Here is a 17,297-nt window from a genome sequence, read left to right on the forward strand (position 1 = left end):
GGTAGGTGTATTGCAGAGTTGCCGGCAGCAAGATAGGATCATATCGGCTCATCGAAGTCCATTCCGCCCAAGACAACGCACGCCTGCTTTTTGACCGCTTGCGAGCAACTATTCGATACCACTAGCTGTCTGTTTGAGGGCTGGCGCGAATGTCGTCCTTATAATGACGCGGACCACGGCGGGCTCCTTAATCTGCCTTTCTTCCAAGTCCAGAAAGAGGGATTTTCGCTCATGCTGATCCCAGCCATACCGCTTTAATACACGCCCTGCATTAAATCCCCTCGCCGCCCAACGGCATTCATGAAAGAAGCGTCCCGATGCGCGGGTACAAGCAACCTCAGACCGGCGTACGCAGCCCCGAAAGCCATTCCGCCCAAGTGGCCCGGGTGGCCTGCTTGCAGGCCATCTTCCATCACGCCGCTGAGCTCGTAACCGTCGTACAAGAACCAGCCGAGGCTGCACACCCACAGTGGCACGGACACGGAGGGGAGTAGTGGGCTCCGGACGAGAATACACGGCCGTAGTACCGTCACGGCCATGGCCAGTCCCTTCGTGATGGCGCTCGCCCCCTGTGCATGATGGAGCACGAGAATTTGCATAGCACCCCGCCGCTGCACCACGCCGTCCTGCCGCCGATGGCGCCAGTCGGAGAGCTGCGCCAGGGCGCCTGCTGCAGCTGATCCCAGGCACAGCACGGCGGCAACACTAAGCGGGTCGTAGAGACGCACCGCGACATCCGCAAAAACGTGGAAGGTCGCCATGTCGCTCGCCAGGTGCGAGAGACTCCGGTGGCTGACGGCGTAGGTCAAGAGCGTCCACCAGCGGCCCGCGCGCAGGTTACGGGTCCCAAGCAGGAAATTGTCTTGCATGAACTCCGTGGTGAGCCAACCTGTCAGTCGTTGGAGCGCCCTCGAGGCCCAGGGCGACGACGACGAGGACCCCTGGCGACGGCCGCCAGGACCACCACGGCCACGTACTGGCTGGTAACTGGGGTTGAACTTGGTATACAGCCAGCCTCCGTAAACAAGCGTGTTGATGCCGATAAATCCAGAGATGAAGATTCTTGAGAAACGCTCATTGGAAGTGTTTATAGAAGCCAGCGCATGACGTTGCGCAAGCCCTCTGCGGAGGATTTCTGGGGTGTTGAAATCCATGGTAGACTTGGAGAACATGAACGAGTGAGGAATGCAGGTTTGAATTCGAAAAAGCATTTTCGAACGCAACTTGTGTTCACTCACGCGAATGGTGGCGTTGCCCTGCGCCCTGTAAGGCGCCCGAGGGCTCACCTTGAATCGTGCGCGGACCAAGCAGTCACTTGCTGGGCTTCAGGCCAGTATTCTATTGAATCACACACATCGATCGAGGCGAGGACAACAATGGGCATAATGGCCGAACAAAGAAAGCAAAAGGAGGCTATAATCTAATTGTTACTTCTGGTTCTGTACTGCCGTCTAGCAAGCCGCCCCAGGAACCGAATTAGCAGATATGCCCACTTCGGATGCTATGTCGAGTACATATAGGTAGGTGAGTATATTCGAAGAATTACCAGCAGTGGCCTGCTTCCTAATACACAGCGTTTCTAACAATGCACAGCGAGAAACATCATACCCAGGGTTGGTATCTTTGCGGGCTAAGAGTATACAGTCTTGGGACGGCAAGAATGTTTTTCTCCCTATCGAGTCTGCATGCTGGCGGCATGCGATGCCCTCAAAATCTCATATGCGTTGGTTCATGCATACCTGATGAACGGGTTGCTGTATGCCATCGACTGGGTCTTCCATAGACCACGTACCTAAGAGCATGGCGACAGTAGCTCTTCGAAGATGTACTTTGAACTCCCCAAAGACACCAAAATAATCGCTCCAGTGAGACAAAGGGATTGTTTGAAAAGCCACGAATTGTGCCATTGAACAAGATACTTGAATAAAGTGACCTGAAAAAGGAAATATGTTCAACTACAACAAGACCCTTTGAGGCCCGGGCAGTCGATTCGAATACAAAAGCCATGGTCCCAACCGTTTGTTAAACCAGAGCCGAAGAGGTACATCGTCTACAGAGACATTTGCCATTGGTGACTTTCCACTCACCCACATCAGCCAGAATACTCTTACCAGTAAACAGCGAAGCAATATGGCTGGCTCGTCGAGTCAAGCAGGTGGCAGCGGTGGTGCTCCGGGCCCCAGCCCAGGGCATCCCGCAGCTTCCCACGTGGAGGCTTACGCTGAGTTGGGTGGAGCGGAGAATCCCCTCACGGCGGCAGACGGCACGAAGCTGCCTTTCAACTTCAGCAGGCCCGATCCCGGGTTCGACCCAAACGACAACTCCGCCGTCACGAACTTCTACAACTTCCAGCAGGGCAACCGGCACGTCCTGGACATGCGAGGCCAGCAGGGCCCCTCGATCGAGGAGCAGGTAGCATACCAGGCCCAAGAGCTCGCCAAGCTGCGGGGCGGCCAGGAGGTGAGCGAAAGCGAGAGGGAGTCCATGGAGCGGATCCTTCGGAGAAACGCCGGCTGGCTCGAGTCCTACAAGACCGAGGTCGCCGGGACCGAGACCGTGCCCATCGCCGCCTTCAACCGCCTGGCCTACGACTACGAGCAGACGCAGCTCGAGATGGCCCGGGACCGGGCCAACTACGAGGCGGACTGCGTGAAGGAGATCAAGCTGCTCGAGGACGAGGTGAAGCAGCTCCGCGATGGTCACGTGGCCGAAGGCCAGCAGGGCGAGTACGATCCGGATAGCAATGAGTTTCGCAACAAGGTCTACGAGCTTCGCGCGAGAGTGGCCGAACGGGACCGTGAGATTGCGAGACTCGTGCAGGAAGCCAAGAAACTTCAAGAGGAAATTGAAGTAAGCAGCGAAGAGGAGACTGACGAGGAGGAGGACGACGACAAAAAGGAGCTAGAACAGCTGAGGAAGAAAGTCGCGGACCAGGCCAAAGAGATAGATGGGCTCAAGGGAGACGTCGATGAATGTAATGAAGCGAGAGCGGCGCTCAAGAGAGCCGCCGAAAAAGCGGCAGAAACGGAAGAATCGACGGCAGATCCCGATGCGGATAAGAAAAAGGTTGCCGAGCTGGAGGGAACCGTCGAAGAACTGCAAAACACGAACGAGGTGCTCCAGCAGCAGCTCCAGCAGGCCAACGATACGAAGGAAGAGCTTGCTGCATCCCAGACTGACAATAGTGCCACCCTTGCCGAGCTGGAGGAGACTAAAAAGAGCTCGAAGCAGAGCGCGCTTCGGTGCGCCAACACGATAAAGATGTCACGGATCTCAAGCAGAAACTGACCGATTCTAAGGATGAGTTAGAAGCCGAGCGTGAAAAATGCCAGGGCGAGAAACGCAAGCTGGCACAAGAGCTCGAAGAGACCAATAAATCTTCCGAGAAGAGTCTTGCGGATCGCGACCAGCAGATCTCGCGCTTGGAGGCCAAGGTGGCTGAGCTGGAGGCTCAGCTGAAAGCCGAGCGCGAGAAGTGCCAGGGCGAGAGACGCAAGCTGGAGCAGGAACTCGCCGAGATCAACAAGTCAGACAAGGAGCGACAGAAGAAGATCGACGAGCTGCAGCGCCAACTGTCGGAGGCGCAACGCTCTCAGCAGGCCGCCACCGAGAAGGCAAACGGGCTGGAGCGCGAGACCAAGACTCTTCACGAATCCAACGAGAAATTGCACTCGGACAACCAAGCTCTGAAGAAGTCGGTCGACTCCGCAGACGAGCGTGACGTGGCAAACAAGGCCGAAATCAAGCGCTTGGAGGGGAGCTGGCTGTTGCTCAGAAGATCACCAAAGGTCACGAAGAACACATCGATGAACTGAAGAAAAGTGTGGCCGACGGCAATTTCCTTGATCAAGCAACATCAAGAAGCGGTTGAGGCCGCTAACAACCGTCAAGGCGCACAGCGACAAACGATTAGGGCCCTGCAAAATCAACTGACTGATGTTCGGCGCCTGTCCGAGGAAAGCGAGAAAAGCGTCCAGGGCCTGCAAAAAAGCCTGACCGAGACTCGGCGTTCGGTCGAGGGAAGGACGCAACGATCAACGACCTGCTGGGACAATTGGCCGCAGCTAGAGGTAGTCTCACTGAAGCGCAAGCAGAACGGGACGCGGTCAAGCAGTCGTCTGAAGACCAGGACCAAGTGGTCCATATCCTGCAAGGCCAAGTGATAGATGCTGCTGATTTGGTATCGCAGCGGGATGCGACGATCAAAGAGCTGGAAGACCAAGCGGCTAAAGCTGATGAGTCGCTCACAGGGGTGCGAGACGAATTGGCCGTGGCTCAGAGTTCGCACGCAGACAACGGTGCGACGATCACTGCCCTGGAAGCGGAAGTTCGTACTGCTGGTGCTTCGCTCAAGGAACGAGATACGACGATCACGGGGCTGCAAAGCGATTTGGCCGCGGCTCAGAGTTCGATCACTGCGCTGGAGGCAAGAGCCCGTACTGCTAATGAGTCGCTCAAGGAACGAGATGCCACGCTCGCAGGAAGCAATGAGAGGATCACTGCCCTGGAAAGCGAAGTCGCGACACGGGGAACGACGATCCAAGGGCTGGAAGGAAGACTGGCCGAGGCGGGGACTTCGCTCGAAGAAAGCAGGGCGAGGGTCGCTGCTCTGGAAGGCGAAGCAAGTAATGCTACTGCGTCGCACACGGAAGCACTCGAGGCGAACGAGGCAAGGATCCGAGACCTGCAGGCCCAACTGGCTACAGCGAACGACAACCACAGAGAGCAGTCGGACGCGACCCGCACGCTGGAGGCCGCGTTGAACGCTGTCACGGAGTCAGACAACCGAGGCCAAGACGAGATCCGTAGGCTGAACGAGGGAACCAACCGCCTCAACGAGACGGTCACGGCCCGCGACGCGCAAATCACCGACTTGACGACAAGGCTGGCCGCCGCCGAACAGCAGGCCCAATCGAGCACGACCACGGGCACTACGGACCCCTCCAATTCGGAGAAGACGGGCACTGCCGAAGCCTCCACCTCCAGGACAGGCACTACCGCAAACGGCGAGACCTCCACGACAACGACAACGACAACCACGCCTCCCGGCCGGCGCCGCCCTCCCCTCTTCCAACCCGGCACCTTCTTGGGAGGCGAAGCGACGGCCGAGGAGATGCCCCAGGGCACCCCCGCGCTGCAGGCCGAAGTCCTCCGGCTCCGAACGGAGTTCACGCGGGTGGAGCGGCAGCTCGCCGAGGAGGTGCACCAGCGCCGGCTGGAGCGCCTGCGGCGCCCCGACATAGGGGTGGGAGCGCGAGTTGTATGAGGATGTCTCTCGAAACCGACGGGACAGATCGGACCTGGAGGCGACCGTGCAGAGGCTGCAAGGAGAGCAGCCTGGACAGCGTCAAGGACCGCAGTAGGTAGGTAAGGCCCGCTCAGCAGTGGAGCGGCAACTGACTGCGCTGGCTCCGACTGACGACGAAGCCAAGGTAAGGGGTCTCTTGACCACACGGTAAGAGGTTTGGCTCCGTCCCCATTTACCTGACCGCCCCCGACCATAGGGGGCGGTACCCCCACCCCATTTTTTGAGCTGTTTCCTTGTTTTTAGTTATTTGTTTTGTTTCATTGTGTTGATGTTCATTGTCTCCTGTCCCTTTATAGAGAGATAGATTTCTAAACAACAACCGATATCCAGTCAATCAAGATGCCCCGTTCCCCATGTGACTAAGCTACGTAGCAGGACCTTTTTACACCTCCTAGTGTCGAAGTCCAAGTAATGAGCCTGGTATTGCTCATGTTGTGTCTCCTAGCAGGTAAGGAGGGTGATCCAGGCTTACCAACCTTCACCCCCTATGCCCCGAAAGACTAACAGGCCGCGTGGCACTGCAGAAACCTCCTGGTCATCCATCCCATGCCTTGTCATTAACAGGCGGTTCCTACGCAACCCACTCCCTGAAGCAGCTTCATGGAAGGGCAGGTATACATGTTCGTTGTATTTCTTATGAAAGTATGGTCTGGGGCGCTTCATCTGGGTTATGGGTGGTTTCCGTTGAATAACAACAATTCAGAGCGCGAGCTGTGCAGTCAGACTTATCTGCACTTGTCGCTCTTCACATCATGAGTTTGTTTGATGAAGTCACCAGACAGCTGTGAGATCATGCTTCGAAGTGGTATTTCTCCGCCCCGAACTCCGCCCGCTGAGATCGGAGCGGGTTTCGATCGATGGTACCGCAGATCTGTGGAGAAGAATAGGCCCGACAGACACATATACTGGGGCAGAGGATGATTTGCATCATGGGGTATGCCCACTCCGCAATATGATGATGGATGAGTGAATTTTGTCGCCCTGACAGGACTCGGTCTCGCCGACGTTCTGTCCGGTATGACACCAAGATGGCAGTGAGCTGGACGATAAACATACGAGGGGGTCACAAGGACACGACATCCCATTTTTGCCAGAGATCTCGGGGCTGATTCTTGCCCAAGATCTTCACCGCTGAATATGCTCCTGCTGTGGCTTGCAGTCGGAGTCGATTGAAGATCGCTGATTGCATCATAATCCCGATCAAGGAGAAACGTCTGAAGTCGGTCCTACTGGAAGTCAGACCATCCAAGACGTCTTCCAGACCAATGGTGCTCCCGTCTTGGGCTGCGAATACGTGATTGAGGTGGTTTTAGACCATGTCGTGGCAGGGCGCTTTAGGGGCTTGACGACTACTTGGCCGTCACGAATCGGAAGAGAGAAAGATATTGCCGGCGGCGTTGAGACTAAGGTCAGGGCGGGCCACCGACGCCGCCTTGCTACGGACCCGAGTAGCACAGAAAGGGGAAGGGAGCTGAATGTTCCTGGATATGTGCCACCACCCCGAAACGCCCGGGGCGCTATTCGATTCTCTGTTGATTGGTGGCCCTGGCGGATGACCAATGCTATACTAAGCAGGAGGCGCGGGCGGACTTCCCAAAAGGGGTCTCTGATTATCTCGATGGGATCGAGTATGCCTATATCCATAAGGCATATCTGATAAGAAGCCGCGCGCCGGTATGTGGCTGGATCCTTGCAGTGGCCTCTTCGCCGATGTCTGCATAGACGACGGCAAGGAGATTGTAAGGTGGTATGGCAGATCCCGGTTGAGGCAGGCGACGACGCATGTTGCGGCACGGTAAAAGTATAGCGTCGCATTGAAACCGATTCCTTGCTGTGCCGCCAGCCAGCCAGCCAAAGGCTCGCTTAATGCTGTTCTGGCGCATGACGAAAGAGGCACATGTATAGATGGTATCGGGGTACTTGATTGAGTAGGGAAACACGACAGTTACTGCAATTGAAGAATGTGGTGTCTTCTGGAGCGTGATGTATGTAGATCTGGAGTCGGACGGACCGACTGCGCTGGACCCAAGGCGCCGGGAGCGCTGACACGCAAAAGGAAAGCCTAGCGACGACCTAAGCCGGCACCTATCATGCGCTAAAGAGCCACTGGGGCTGGGGAGCTGGGGAGCAGAGCAATCCCCATTCCTCCACATTAAGCATCTTTTGAATCATCTCCCCAGCTTGGCGACCAAATGCAGCTGACAGCACCACACTCGAGAATACAACCGAGGACGAAAAAAGAAAGGCCCGACCGCCTGCAGGATCACGCTTTCGTCATGATCCGTTTCAACTGCCACCTACCTATCGTGTGTTTGGCTCTACGTCGTGATGTTCTGCCTTGACCTCTTCGCTTCGGGCAACTTCCTTTGGCCAGGGACGAGAGAAAGAGAGAGTCACATTCCCTCCCATCTCCGTCCCGTCCCAATGGCAATGCAGACTGCCAAGATATCGGATCAAGGCAAGCGCACGCCATAAGATACGAAAAGAAAAGAATGACAAGAAAGGTAAAAGTCCGTTCTGATTCGCCCATCAGACAGCTAGGTACCTGTTGGGCTCTCGCGGAGGCACATGGTACGTCTTCCAGCACCAAGCATGTAGCACGGCAGCCAGAAAGGAAGGTGAATATGCCATCCGTCGCACATGTTAGACCCCACTGCCCGCGTCCCGGTCTGGACTCAGAGCCACTGACTCTCTGGGAACCAAGTTCGGGCAACGAACGACCTGGAAGCAGCAGCCTTCGGCACACGCTCTCGTCTATCGACACGGCGCGTCGCACTTCGACTGTCCCGTCCCAGTCAGTATCGATAAGGTTGGTAGGAATAGCCTCAGGAGGTCGCAAGACTTGGCTGCATTGCGTTGAGCAGAGCCGAGAAGGCCACGCGCAGGCAATCTATCCTGCCTGTCACTTGACATAATGCCATGCTTCTTCAGGTTTTTCTGCGTCTCTCCCCGCAATCTCTCCATGCACAGGACCGGGCAGGGGAGGGCTGCTAATCGTGCGTCTAGACATTACCCAGGTTTTATCCAGATTGATGGCAACGCTGTCAAGGCCGTTTTGGGTCCGCCCTCCCACGTAACCGCCACGGATCAATCTTTAATGCAGGCTGCTCTTGTATCATCGACCGCAGCGTTTGGCCATCGTGTCGTACCACAGCTTGCCCTTGTCTGGGTCACAATCTACTTGAGTCGCAGTGCTCCTTTGTCAACAATGACAAAGTAACTCCGACACTGGAAACTCCGGGGAACCCCTGGCCCAACATGCACAGGCAATATATCCTCCATGGGCACCTATGTACATGCATGTGCTGTCCGCCCACCCGGCTGACCATCCCATTTCGAGAATATCGTATGGAGAACGGGAGTTGCTATCTGTCACCCTCGACCTCGTCAGCCTTGACCTGGCTTCGCCCATGTGCCGGGGGTGATCTGCGCAGGTCTCCAGACAAGTTCTGGATCCCTCCGAAGAACCGACGTGGCTGATAGCACTCTTCATGATACTGGCATACAAGCAAATGAATGCGAGAGGTACGTTCGACCTCGCATACCGACCCCATACCCAGGCTTCGATTGGAGACTGGGCAGGGGTTTGCGCTTTGTGATTTGATATGCCGACCTACGCGGCGGAAGTTCATATAGATACGCCAAGGAAGCGCCACCAGAATATAGAAGTGCGTCTCGGGAGTGAGCATCTTGTAGACCTGCCGCCGATGGCTTGCAGTGTTGACGAAAGCCGTGGCACTTTATGTAGAAGCCAACGCCCCCGGTTTCGAGCCTTCTTCTTCGGAAACCGCAGCCAAAGGGAGTGCTCAGTCGACTTACACCAACGTCATCTCGTCAGACTGAATACTAATCTGGAGGCTCGAAGCACGCCGTGAGGAATGAGTGACGGTTGGACCACGCCTTCCGTCAAATCCCAGTCAGCAACGATAAAAAGTCAGTCACGGTGAAACGTGACTTATGCTCAAATATTGCAGAACGGAGCTCGGAGTTATCCCGACCTTGGCCATCACGGGCAAGAGGCCTTGAAATACCGGACCTAGATATAAGCCAGTCGTGCCTTCCTTCTGCGAGCACTCGCTGGATCAGGCCCACCACACCTACCTTCTTTTTCCCCCTTCGACTAGACCAACCACACCAACAGCAATCATGAAGTCCCACGCGGTCACGGATTCTCTACGCTGGGGCTTGATGGCTCGATACAGCCCCGACAAAGAGGCCATGTTTGCCGAGAGACAGCACGATAACGAACAGACAACGAAATATTACGCGGCAGCACTCTCGGGGCTCATTGGCGTCTTCATCATCAGCCACTGGACACGATGGCTGATCACTAGGCACCGTCTTTCATCGTCCCTCCTATCGCCCCTTGTGGCCTTGTCAAGGTGAGAGCTTCTCTCACACACCTCATCTCCTGTTGTTCTCATGTAACTCACACAGATGACCAGGTTATCCAGGCGGGTGCTGCTTCGAAAGATTCCGGGTTTCTCATCGGTTGGCCATGCGATTCTATTAACCGTCTTTTTCACCATCAACATCATACTCTCGTTTGCTGGGTTGGATCGGAGCATGCCCACGAACTTTGCAGCCAGGTTCGGCTGGTAAGTCTCTCCTTCGTCAAAAGATATGCTTCGTCAGGCCTTGCTAACGTCAAGTCCCCTCAAAGGATGGCATCTGCAAACTTCGCCTTGGTCGTCTTCCTCGCTCTCAAGAACACGCCTCTGGCCATCCTGACATCCTACTCATATGAGAGATTGAACCCGCTCCACCAAGTTGCTGGATATTGCACCTGCGTCTACATGATCCTTCACGCAGCCATCTTCAGCGGATATTTCATCCAAAAGTCCAGATGGGAGATCCTGCATGAGGAACTCGTCACGGCAGGGATAATTCTGGGGTTTGTCATGCTCACTGCAGTCGTTGAAGCGTTCGTACTACGCCGCTTCAACTACGAGCTCTTCTATGTCGTCCATGTTGTTCTCTTCACAGTGATGCTCATCACCCTAGGACTTCACCGGCCTGAAGTCAACAAGGAGAAGATAGCAATCATCACCTGCATCGCTGCTGGTCTGTGGGGTGCTGACCGACTCATCCGCATGAGCCGGCTAATGTACAACAGCGTCAACAACGAGGCGACGATCCACCCTCTCCCCCAAGGAGGCACCCAGATCTTGCTCAAGAAACCGCTGGCTCGTTCCGTGCCTGGAACCCACTGCTTTGTCTGGTTGCCCCGCGTACGTCTGTTCGAAACCCATCCCTTTACCATCGTGGCGACCTCGCCCACCGAGTTGATCGTGAACTCGTACAATGGCTTTACCAGAAGCCTCCATAAGTACGCCAACAAGAACCCTGGCGCCACCCTCAGGGTCTCCCTCGAGGGGCCATATGGTACTTTCCCCGACCCAATACTTTTCGACAAGGTCATCTGTGTGGCCGGCGGGTCGGGAGCTACCTTCACATTCGGGATGGCTTCCAATATGCTCCAGAAAATGACCGAAAACACCAAGTCGTCGATTGAATTCATATGGGCTGTCAGGAGCAGAGGTGCGTTATCCGTAACATCTTCACAAGTTCCAAAGTAGTGTTGTATGGAAGAAGCGTGCTGACCTTGGAGTCGATCCTATCGCAGATAACCTATCCTGGTTCGCAGAACACCTGAACTCCATCCGCAGTCACGCCCATGCCCCCAGAGTGGCTCTCAAGATCCACGCCACCAGAGAGGTGTCGAGTAGTACCGATACCTCGGCCGTGGCGGTGGAGGAGCTTTCTCTCCGGAAAACCGAGACGGTAACGTCTGATGGGTCGGGCGAGAAGAACTCAGCCGAGCTGGGCTTGAACCGCAACCGCACCAACAGCAGCAGACCCCCAGCTCTCAACTCCTCGGATCCCGAAAAGGGAAGAACAAGCGAGGTCGGTAGAGTCCGTTCGGTGGTCTGCCGCACCGGCACCAACGTGTCCGTCCACGACGTCCCCGTCGAGCAGGGCCGCCCGGACATTGCCGCCCTCCTGCGAGCCGCCATCGCCTCGGTCGGCCGCGACCAGCGTGTACTCGTCGCTGCGTGCGGGCCCGACAAGCTCATGAAGGTCGTGCGCAACACCACGGCCGAGTGCATCTCGGTGGACGGACCCGCGGTCGAACTACACTGCGAGCAGTTCGGATGGTGATAGATGCTCGTGGCAAGACGATCACGAGAGTTGACTAGAGATAATCTTCAAAACATTGAGTCCATGATGATGGACAAGCCATGAGAAACAAGCATGGCAGGAAGGACCTTTCTCTTTTGGGTGGGATTTCATATGAGGATTAGAAACGGAAACAAGATATGGCATGAACCTGCCTAAGGGGCAGGACCTTGGAGGGATCGGCCAGTTGCCATTCTCTACACTTACAATTAGATGACTAGCTACTCATCCCATTACGAATGCGCAATCCCATTGCCAACCGACTATCCCCATCGTTGGTCAACCCACCTCCAACCTGCGATCGAAGACCGAGGTCCCGTAAATGCACTTGTGGGTGTTGCTTCTTCGCTGATGTGACGGACGACGGTGGCTTCACGCTCGTAGCGGTGCGTACATTCAGCAGCTGCAGGCATGTCTGGGGCAATGACAGCCACAGTTGCCCAGCTATAGGAGATTTCAATTAACACTACCCGATGAGGCGGAAGTGACAGCTCATTGATGGATGGATGGTGTTCTTTGTGCTACCCAAGCCACCGCTGCCCGACGTCCGTGTATGCATGCTTAGTACAGGCCAAAAAAGCAGGAACGCAATAAACAGGAAACACAAGGCGTCCTGTGCCTCTGCTATTTACAGGTAGGTACGTGGGCTGAGAAAAGCCACAATAATGCAAAGAGATAAAGATGCTTCCCCCTGTTTGGCTCCCTCCATCATCATCATCGTCATCCTCATCCTCCTCTTCTTCCATCCGCCCCTCCATCTCAGATACAAACCAGCAACAGACCGAGACATACTATATAGCCCTAGGCAGCCCTAGGCACGCAGGAAGAAGGGGACGCCTTCCGGTGCGCTCAGGCGTGCGAGTATCCATGCAGACGCATCCGAGCTTACTTGGTTCGACCCCACCCCGGATTCCCCCCCATTCCTCGCTTGTGCTGTGCCCGTCCGAGCGACAGGAGAAAGAGGTACTCGCATCAATAGTCAAGAATTAACCGAGTCATGTTCCAGTTTGCCGGGCCGTCCTGCCGAACGCCCCCCTTTCAGGGTACCGGGTTCCTACCTACCTTTCCCCAAGTTTTTTCTTTTTCGTTTTTGAACTCGAGTTGGAGTAAAGTACTACTACCCTAATGGGTATCATTTTGCCCCTCGAGGTAACCAAAAACAAGCTTACCCTGGACTTTCTCCAGGTTATCCCCTGTAGTGTCCCCCAACGACGCGCGAACCCAGCCAAGCGGATTCTGGGGAAAGCCGTTGCTCGTGCCATCACGGTGTCGCCCCGTGCGTGTGCGTGCTCGTTGCAGCTGCCATACAGGACTGACTCTGATAAACGTTGAGTCTAATATCCTACTCACAAGTCCACGAAGCGTCTCTCGGTCATCGCGGGGTTTGTAAATATAGGTGCGGTCGATGATTTTTTATTTTTGATATACACGTGCTTTTGACGACTCGCCGCCTGGTCCACGTTCCCCAACCCCAAGTGGCCATCAACCCGCCCTTATATGCTGCAACTCAATCAACGAAGCGCGTGATAAAACCACACTGCCTCCAGTAAAAACACGCTCGCGTCCATTCCCATGTAGTAGCCGTACCATTGTCTTGTTCGCACCTGTGCTTCCCAAACCCTGTAAGCACCCACCATCAAATATATTCGAACACTGGTGCTTCCCTTCCGCTTGTTTTCCGAAGCCCCTCCCAAAATGTAAACCCCCTAAAAGTAATGGGTGTCACATCTCCAGGCGTGGAGATGTGACACGTCGAAGAAGAAGGTCTATGATCGTAACTCCCGCAATTCGCGTAAGATAAAAACAGTGTAAAAAGGTATGTGAAGAAGAAGAATATATAAGTCGAGGCTCGAGAAGAATAAAAGAAAAAGAAGACGAAGCCGTCAACGGATCTGGCCTGGCGTGGTTGGGTGGGTTTCTTCTAGCCTTGCGTGCCCGAAAGGAAGATATCCAAATCGTTTCCCTGGCCTTGTGCATGTTCGCTTTCGGCCAGCTGCTCCAGAAGACTTAAGAACGGATCCTTCTCTTCCCCCGGTCCCGTGCCCACGCTGCCGTCATTGTGGCTCCTGGCGCCTGGGCTCGGCGCCATGTGCGATGCAGCGACCGCCGCCTTGCGCTCCTCCTCGCCGCCACTGTGCCAAGCCGCCGGCGACGGAAACGCATTCGTTGAGACGGTCCCAAACATGGGATCGTACCCGCCCACGTGTACATTTCCATCCGTGTTGGAAGAACCATGGTGGCCCGGTCCTCCGTTGCTCGGGAGGCTGGTAAAGTGGTAATGGGGCGAGTAGGACGAGTTTGCATATCCTGGAGCCTGCTGGGGGTGTGGGCCAGGTGACATGGGGAAACCTGCCGCTGCCGCCGCCGCCGCCGCCGCCTTGGCTGATGCGTCCTCGATGGAATCATGATGTGTGCGCGGCATGGCATGTCCTGGTATGGACTCTATACGGCCTGACAGGGAAACGGGACTCTGAAGAGCGCCGGGAGAAGGTTGGGGTGGGACATGTAACGACTGATGCCTGCCGCGACCCCCGGGGTAGGAAGACCCGGTGTATGCAGCGGCGCCTCACTCGTGTGTATGATTGGTCCCAGGTTCCTCGGGCCCGGTCGCTTACGGATCGAGTCGCTCGTGCTCTTCCTCTTCAAGTTCGGCCTCTCCATACCGGGCTCGACATTGCCGGCGTGATGCCGGGGCGCATAGAGATCGTGGCCCGTATACGTGTCCGTCGCGAAGTCCACCACAACATCGGACAAACTCAGGTTCGCCGTGTCGAATGTAAAGCTCTGCCCACCGGGTCCACCAATATTCGAGTACCTGTCAAAGAAGTCTCCCAGCTGGAAGACGGGTGAATAGCGCATTGGGTTATTGGCGAGGCTTTTTACCAGCTCGGCGTGTGCGTTGTAGATCCCTTGCAGTGTCTCCCGTTGGTGTTGTACACTCGCCCATGCATAACGCAGCTCGCTCAACTGCTGCATTTCCCGTGACAGGAAATCGGTCGAAGACGTGAAGGCACCCATCTCGTTCATCCCAATCTTGTTGTAGTGTGCGCCGTGGATATGTACTGTGCCCGCTGTGCATATACAGTATCCCACAAAGGAAGGCCATTCGATCGTGGCAGTCTGCTTGCCCAATTCAACCAGTTCGGCTATCGCGTTCGCGTGGAGAAAGCACATGTTGGTTGCTTCGATCTGCCACGAATGGTGTTGGCCTGTCCCAGCCAGCTCGGCTAAGTCGATTGGAATGAAGGGGCGGTAGATGAGGCAGTGGATCAGGTGATACACCAGTTTGCTGAGGACCAGGACGGTCGAGTCGGACTGGCCAAAGAGACTGTCGACACTACAGAACACATCTTCCGTACCAGATGCCCAGATGTCCAGGTCATGACGTATCTTGGATAGGTTGGATAACGAATGCCACGGAAAATGAGAATCCCCTTTGACACCGCCGGCCGCCAGATACTGGTTCGTAATGCCGAGAATGCGAGTTATGTCGATAAGCATTCCACTGCTACCCTGGCACTTCTTCCCACTGCCTTGTAAGTATTGGTGATTTGAACCCCGTTGGAAGAATTCGCCTTCGATCGGTAAGCCGTTCGGATTCAGTGACCAATAGGGTAGCCTAAGAAGGATGGACTTGTCCCCGATCATGCCCGGCCGCTTCGAGCCGCAGGCCATGAATCTGTCGAGCAGGTAACAAGTCCAGAAAAGGCGGCGCCTCGTCTCTCTTTCCACAGGTGTAATCCGAGCTGTCAAGTCCACCTCGCGATGCAATTCGAGCGCCATGGCCATTCCTACGGCGGTAGCTACAAGCCATGTTAGTGTCCAATGCAATGTCTCTGTAGCTCTCAAGACGGATAATTACTCATTAACATATAAGCCTTCTTGCCCTTGCCAGCCGCTGTAAAAGCGATAACTAGCAAGAGCAAGGCCTGCAGCGCGTCGACCGAAGGCTCATCGGCGCCGATTTCGCCCCTGGCACGCAACGCGTATTCCTCTCCCAGCCTCACAGCCGATTGATAGCCTCTCGGGTGTGGTGTATAACTATTGATGTGTCAGTACTGGCTCCTCAAACAGCTTCGTATGGCTATCATCTCTGACCGTGCTGCGACTGCGTATATCGCATGGATGAGGTATACTGGTAACTGGTTCAGCTGTAGCCTTTGTCGAACGCTCGATTCGTCAAGTATATAGAATGGTTTGGCGTGAAAGCAGGTGAAATATGTATCGAGAAGCACATCCGTTTGCACTCCGGGTGAAGGTTCACTCTCGGCCGGGGGTGAATATACGGCCGACTCTCCGGTTGCCTCTTTAGCCTGTGAGGTCTCAAGTTCCTGACGTTTCGGACTCCGTTCTGCTCCCGATGCCGATGCCGCGGACTCCGTTGATTCGGCATTCGAAACTGTTTCCGCCGCTGCTAGTGCTGATGCCTCTTCGGTTGTAGGTGAAGACCCCGAGTTCTTTTGGTCTTTAAGCTTTTGCTCCAGCCCATCTACCCTTTTCAGGAGGGCTTCTAACACATCGGTCTTGGGTCCTCTCTTCTTAGGAACAGCATCTGCAAGTTCAAGTACGATGAATCAGTCTGCGACCTCCTACCGCAATGCCAAAGGCCTTCTCCAGCGTTCCATCCATTTTACGTACCATATATGCAAGGACACTGAAAGACCTGACAAGCCTCACAGGCGGGCCGCAGCCTATTGCATTTGATCTGAGAGCATTTCAGTTAGCACGGGCGACACCAACGGAGCAATGGCTCTACAGAGGCAGAGTGTATGTAGGATGGGTATACGAACCTTTCGTTTCCGACATGATTTGCAGTTCATTACTACCCGCCGGTGATTGAAGTCAGCAAACAGACCTTCAGAACCTCTCGGTGCTTCCTGCCTTGACGGGTAAAATACCTTCTCGTGGCTCGTTGCTCATGCGGCGCGTGGGAAGTCTTTCGATGCCCACCTGAGGCCGTGACATGGCCACTGGATGGACACCAGGGAGAGGCGCTACACTCATGCTCATCTGGTCGACTTTCGGATTGTTCATGCCCCAAGGGAATAATCTATGTGCAATGTCCTCCACGAATGGGTTCTCTGGTGGCCTGATGTACGATCGAGAATGGGATTGTTGGATGGTTAAGTTTGAACTCGAGGAGCGGTTCTCTTCAGAAGTAGAACAAGTAGAGGTTGATGGTCTAGAAGCTGTGCATCGTTGATCCGGCGGCGTATACTACTAATACCACGGTCCGAGCCGGCCCACAAGTCCAGGATTGTGTAAGCGGCCAGTTGACACAGCGGGACAAGTAGGTAGGGGCTTATAAAACAAGATTCGTGGTACCGCAGAAAAAGGGAATCACGCTCGAACGAAGGATCCCCTAGGGAGATGTAGACCCAGATGAGACGATGAACGATGTTGGCCCAGGTAGCCTCTATTTGTGGTACACCAAGGTCCAAAGTAGTGGAGGTCGAAATGATTGGAACCGCGCTTTGTGGAGGTGGCTAGTAAAGGTCGAGGATCACTAGGATCGAGGCAGTAGGCCCGCTGCTCTCCTCCTATAACATGACTGTCCCGTTCGGCTTATGATGACCGGGGTAGGCAGCTTTCTAGTCTCGCGGGAGTAGGGAATGGGGTACATAAGCATTCATAATGGAGAGCAGCCCGGATGGACGCGCCCTCAGACAGACTGATGTACGGGATCGGTTGATCCTCCGAAGGTACCAAGCGCACAGTATTTGTTCTGCTGGTCTGCCCTGGTCTGGGGCAAGCTCGCACTGAAAGAAATGCAAGTGCACCAAGGCAAGGCAAGTGTGCTCTCTCTAGC

The 17,297-nt window shown here is 55.1% G+C and overlaps 4 protein-coding genes across 4 annotated transcripts; 2 read left to right on the top strand and 2 right to left on the bottom strand.

The window, feature by feature from the left end:
• Positions 1-254: 254 nt before the first annotated feature.
• Positions 255-1,172, bottom strand: PG997_006039 (uncharacterized protein; the record flags this gene model as incomplete). Its single annotated transcript, XM_066810354.1, has 1 exon — positions 255-1,172. The coding sequence occupies one exon, from the start codon at positions 1,170-1,172 to the stop codon at positions 255-257; it is 918 nt and encodes a 305-aa protein (XP_066669277.1).
• Positions 1,173-2,130: 958 nt separating this feature from the next.
• Positions 2,131-5,266, top strand: PG997_006040 (uncharacterized protein; the record flags this gene model as incomplete). Its single annotated transcript, XM_066810355.1, has 3 exons — positions 2,131-3,184; positions 3,310-3,788; positions 3,992-5,266. The coding sequence occupies 3 exons, from the start codon at positions 2,131-2,133 to the stop codon at positions 5,264-5,266; spliced, it is 2,808 nt and encodes a 935-aa protein (XP_066669278.1).
• Positions 5,267-9,454: 4,188 nt separating this feature from the next.
• Positions 9,455-11,470, top strand: PG997_006041 (ferric reductase transmembrane component 5; the record flags this gene model as incomplete). Its single annotated transcript, XM_066810356.1, has 4 exons — positions 9,455-9,690; positions 9,754-9,906; positions 9,972-10,849; positions 10,935-11,470. 4 exons carry the CDS (start codon positions 9,455-9,457, stop codon positions 11,468-11,470), a joined length of 1,803 nt encoding a protein of 600 aa, XP_066669279.1.
• A 1,939-nt stretch (positions 11,471-13,409) lies between these two features.
• PG997_006042 (uncharacterized protein) lies at positions 13,410-16,522 on the bottom strand (the record flags this gene model as incomplete). The annotated part of the gene is made up of 6 exons (XM_066810357.1): positions 13,410-14,053; positions 14,104-15,291; positions 15,351-15,529; positions 15,587-16,040; positions 16,279-16,310; positions 16,353-16,522. 6 exons carry the CDS (start codon positions 16,520-16,522, stop codon positions 13,410-13,412), a joined length of 2,667 nt encoding a protein of 888 aa, XP_066669280.1.
• Positions 16,523-17,297: the final 775 nt, after the last annotated feature.

The sequence above is a fragment of the Apiospora hydei genome (assembly GCF_038363865.1).
Source record: "Apiospora hydei strain CBS 114990 chromosome Unknown utg000005l_segment0_segment0, whole genome shotgun sequence".
Taxonomy (NCBI): domain Eukaryota; kingdom Fungi; phylum Ascomycota; class Sordariomycetes; order Amphisphaeriales; family Apiosporaceae; genus Apiospora; species Apiospora hydei.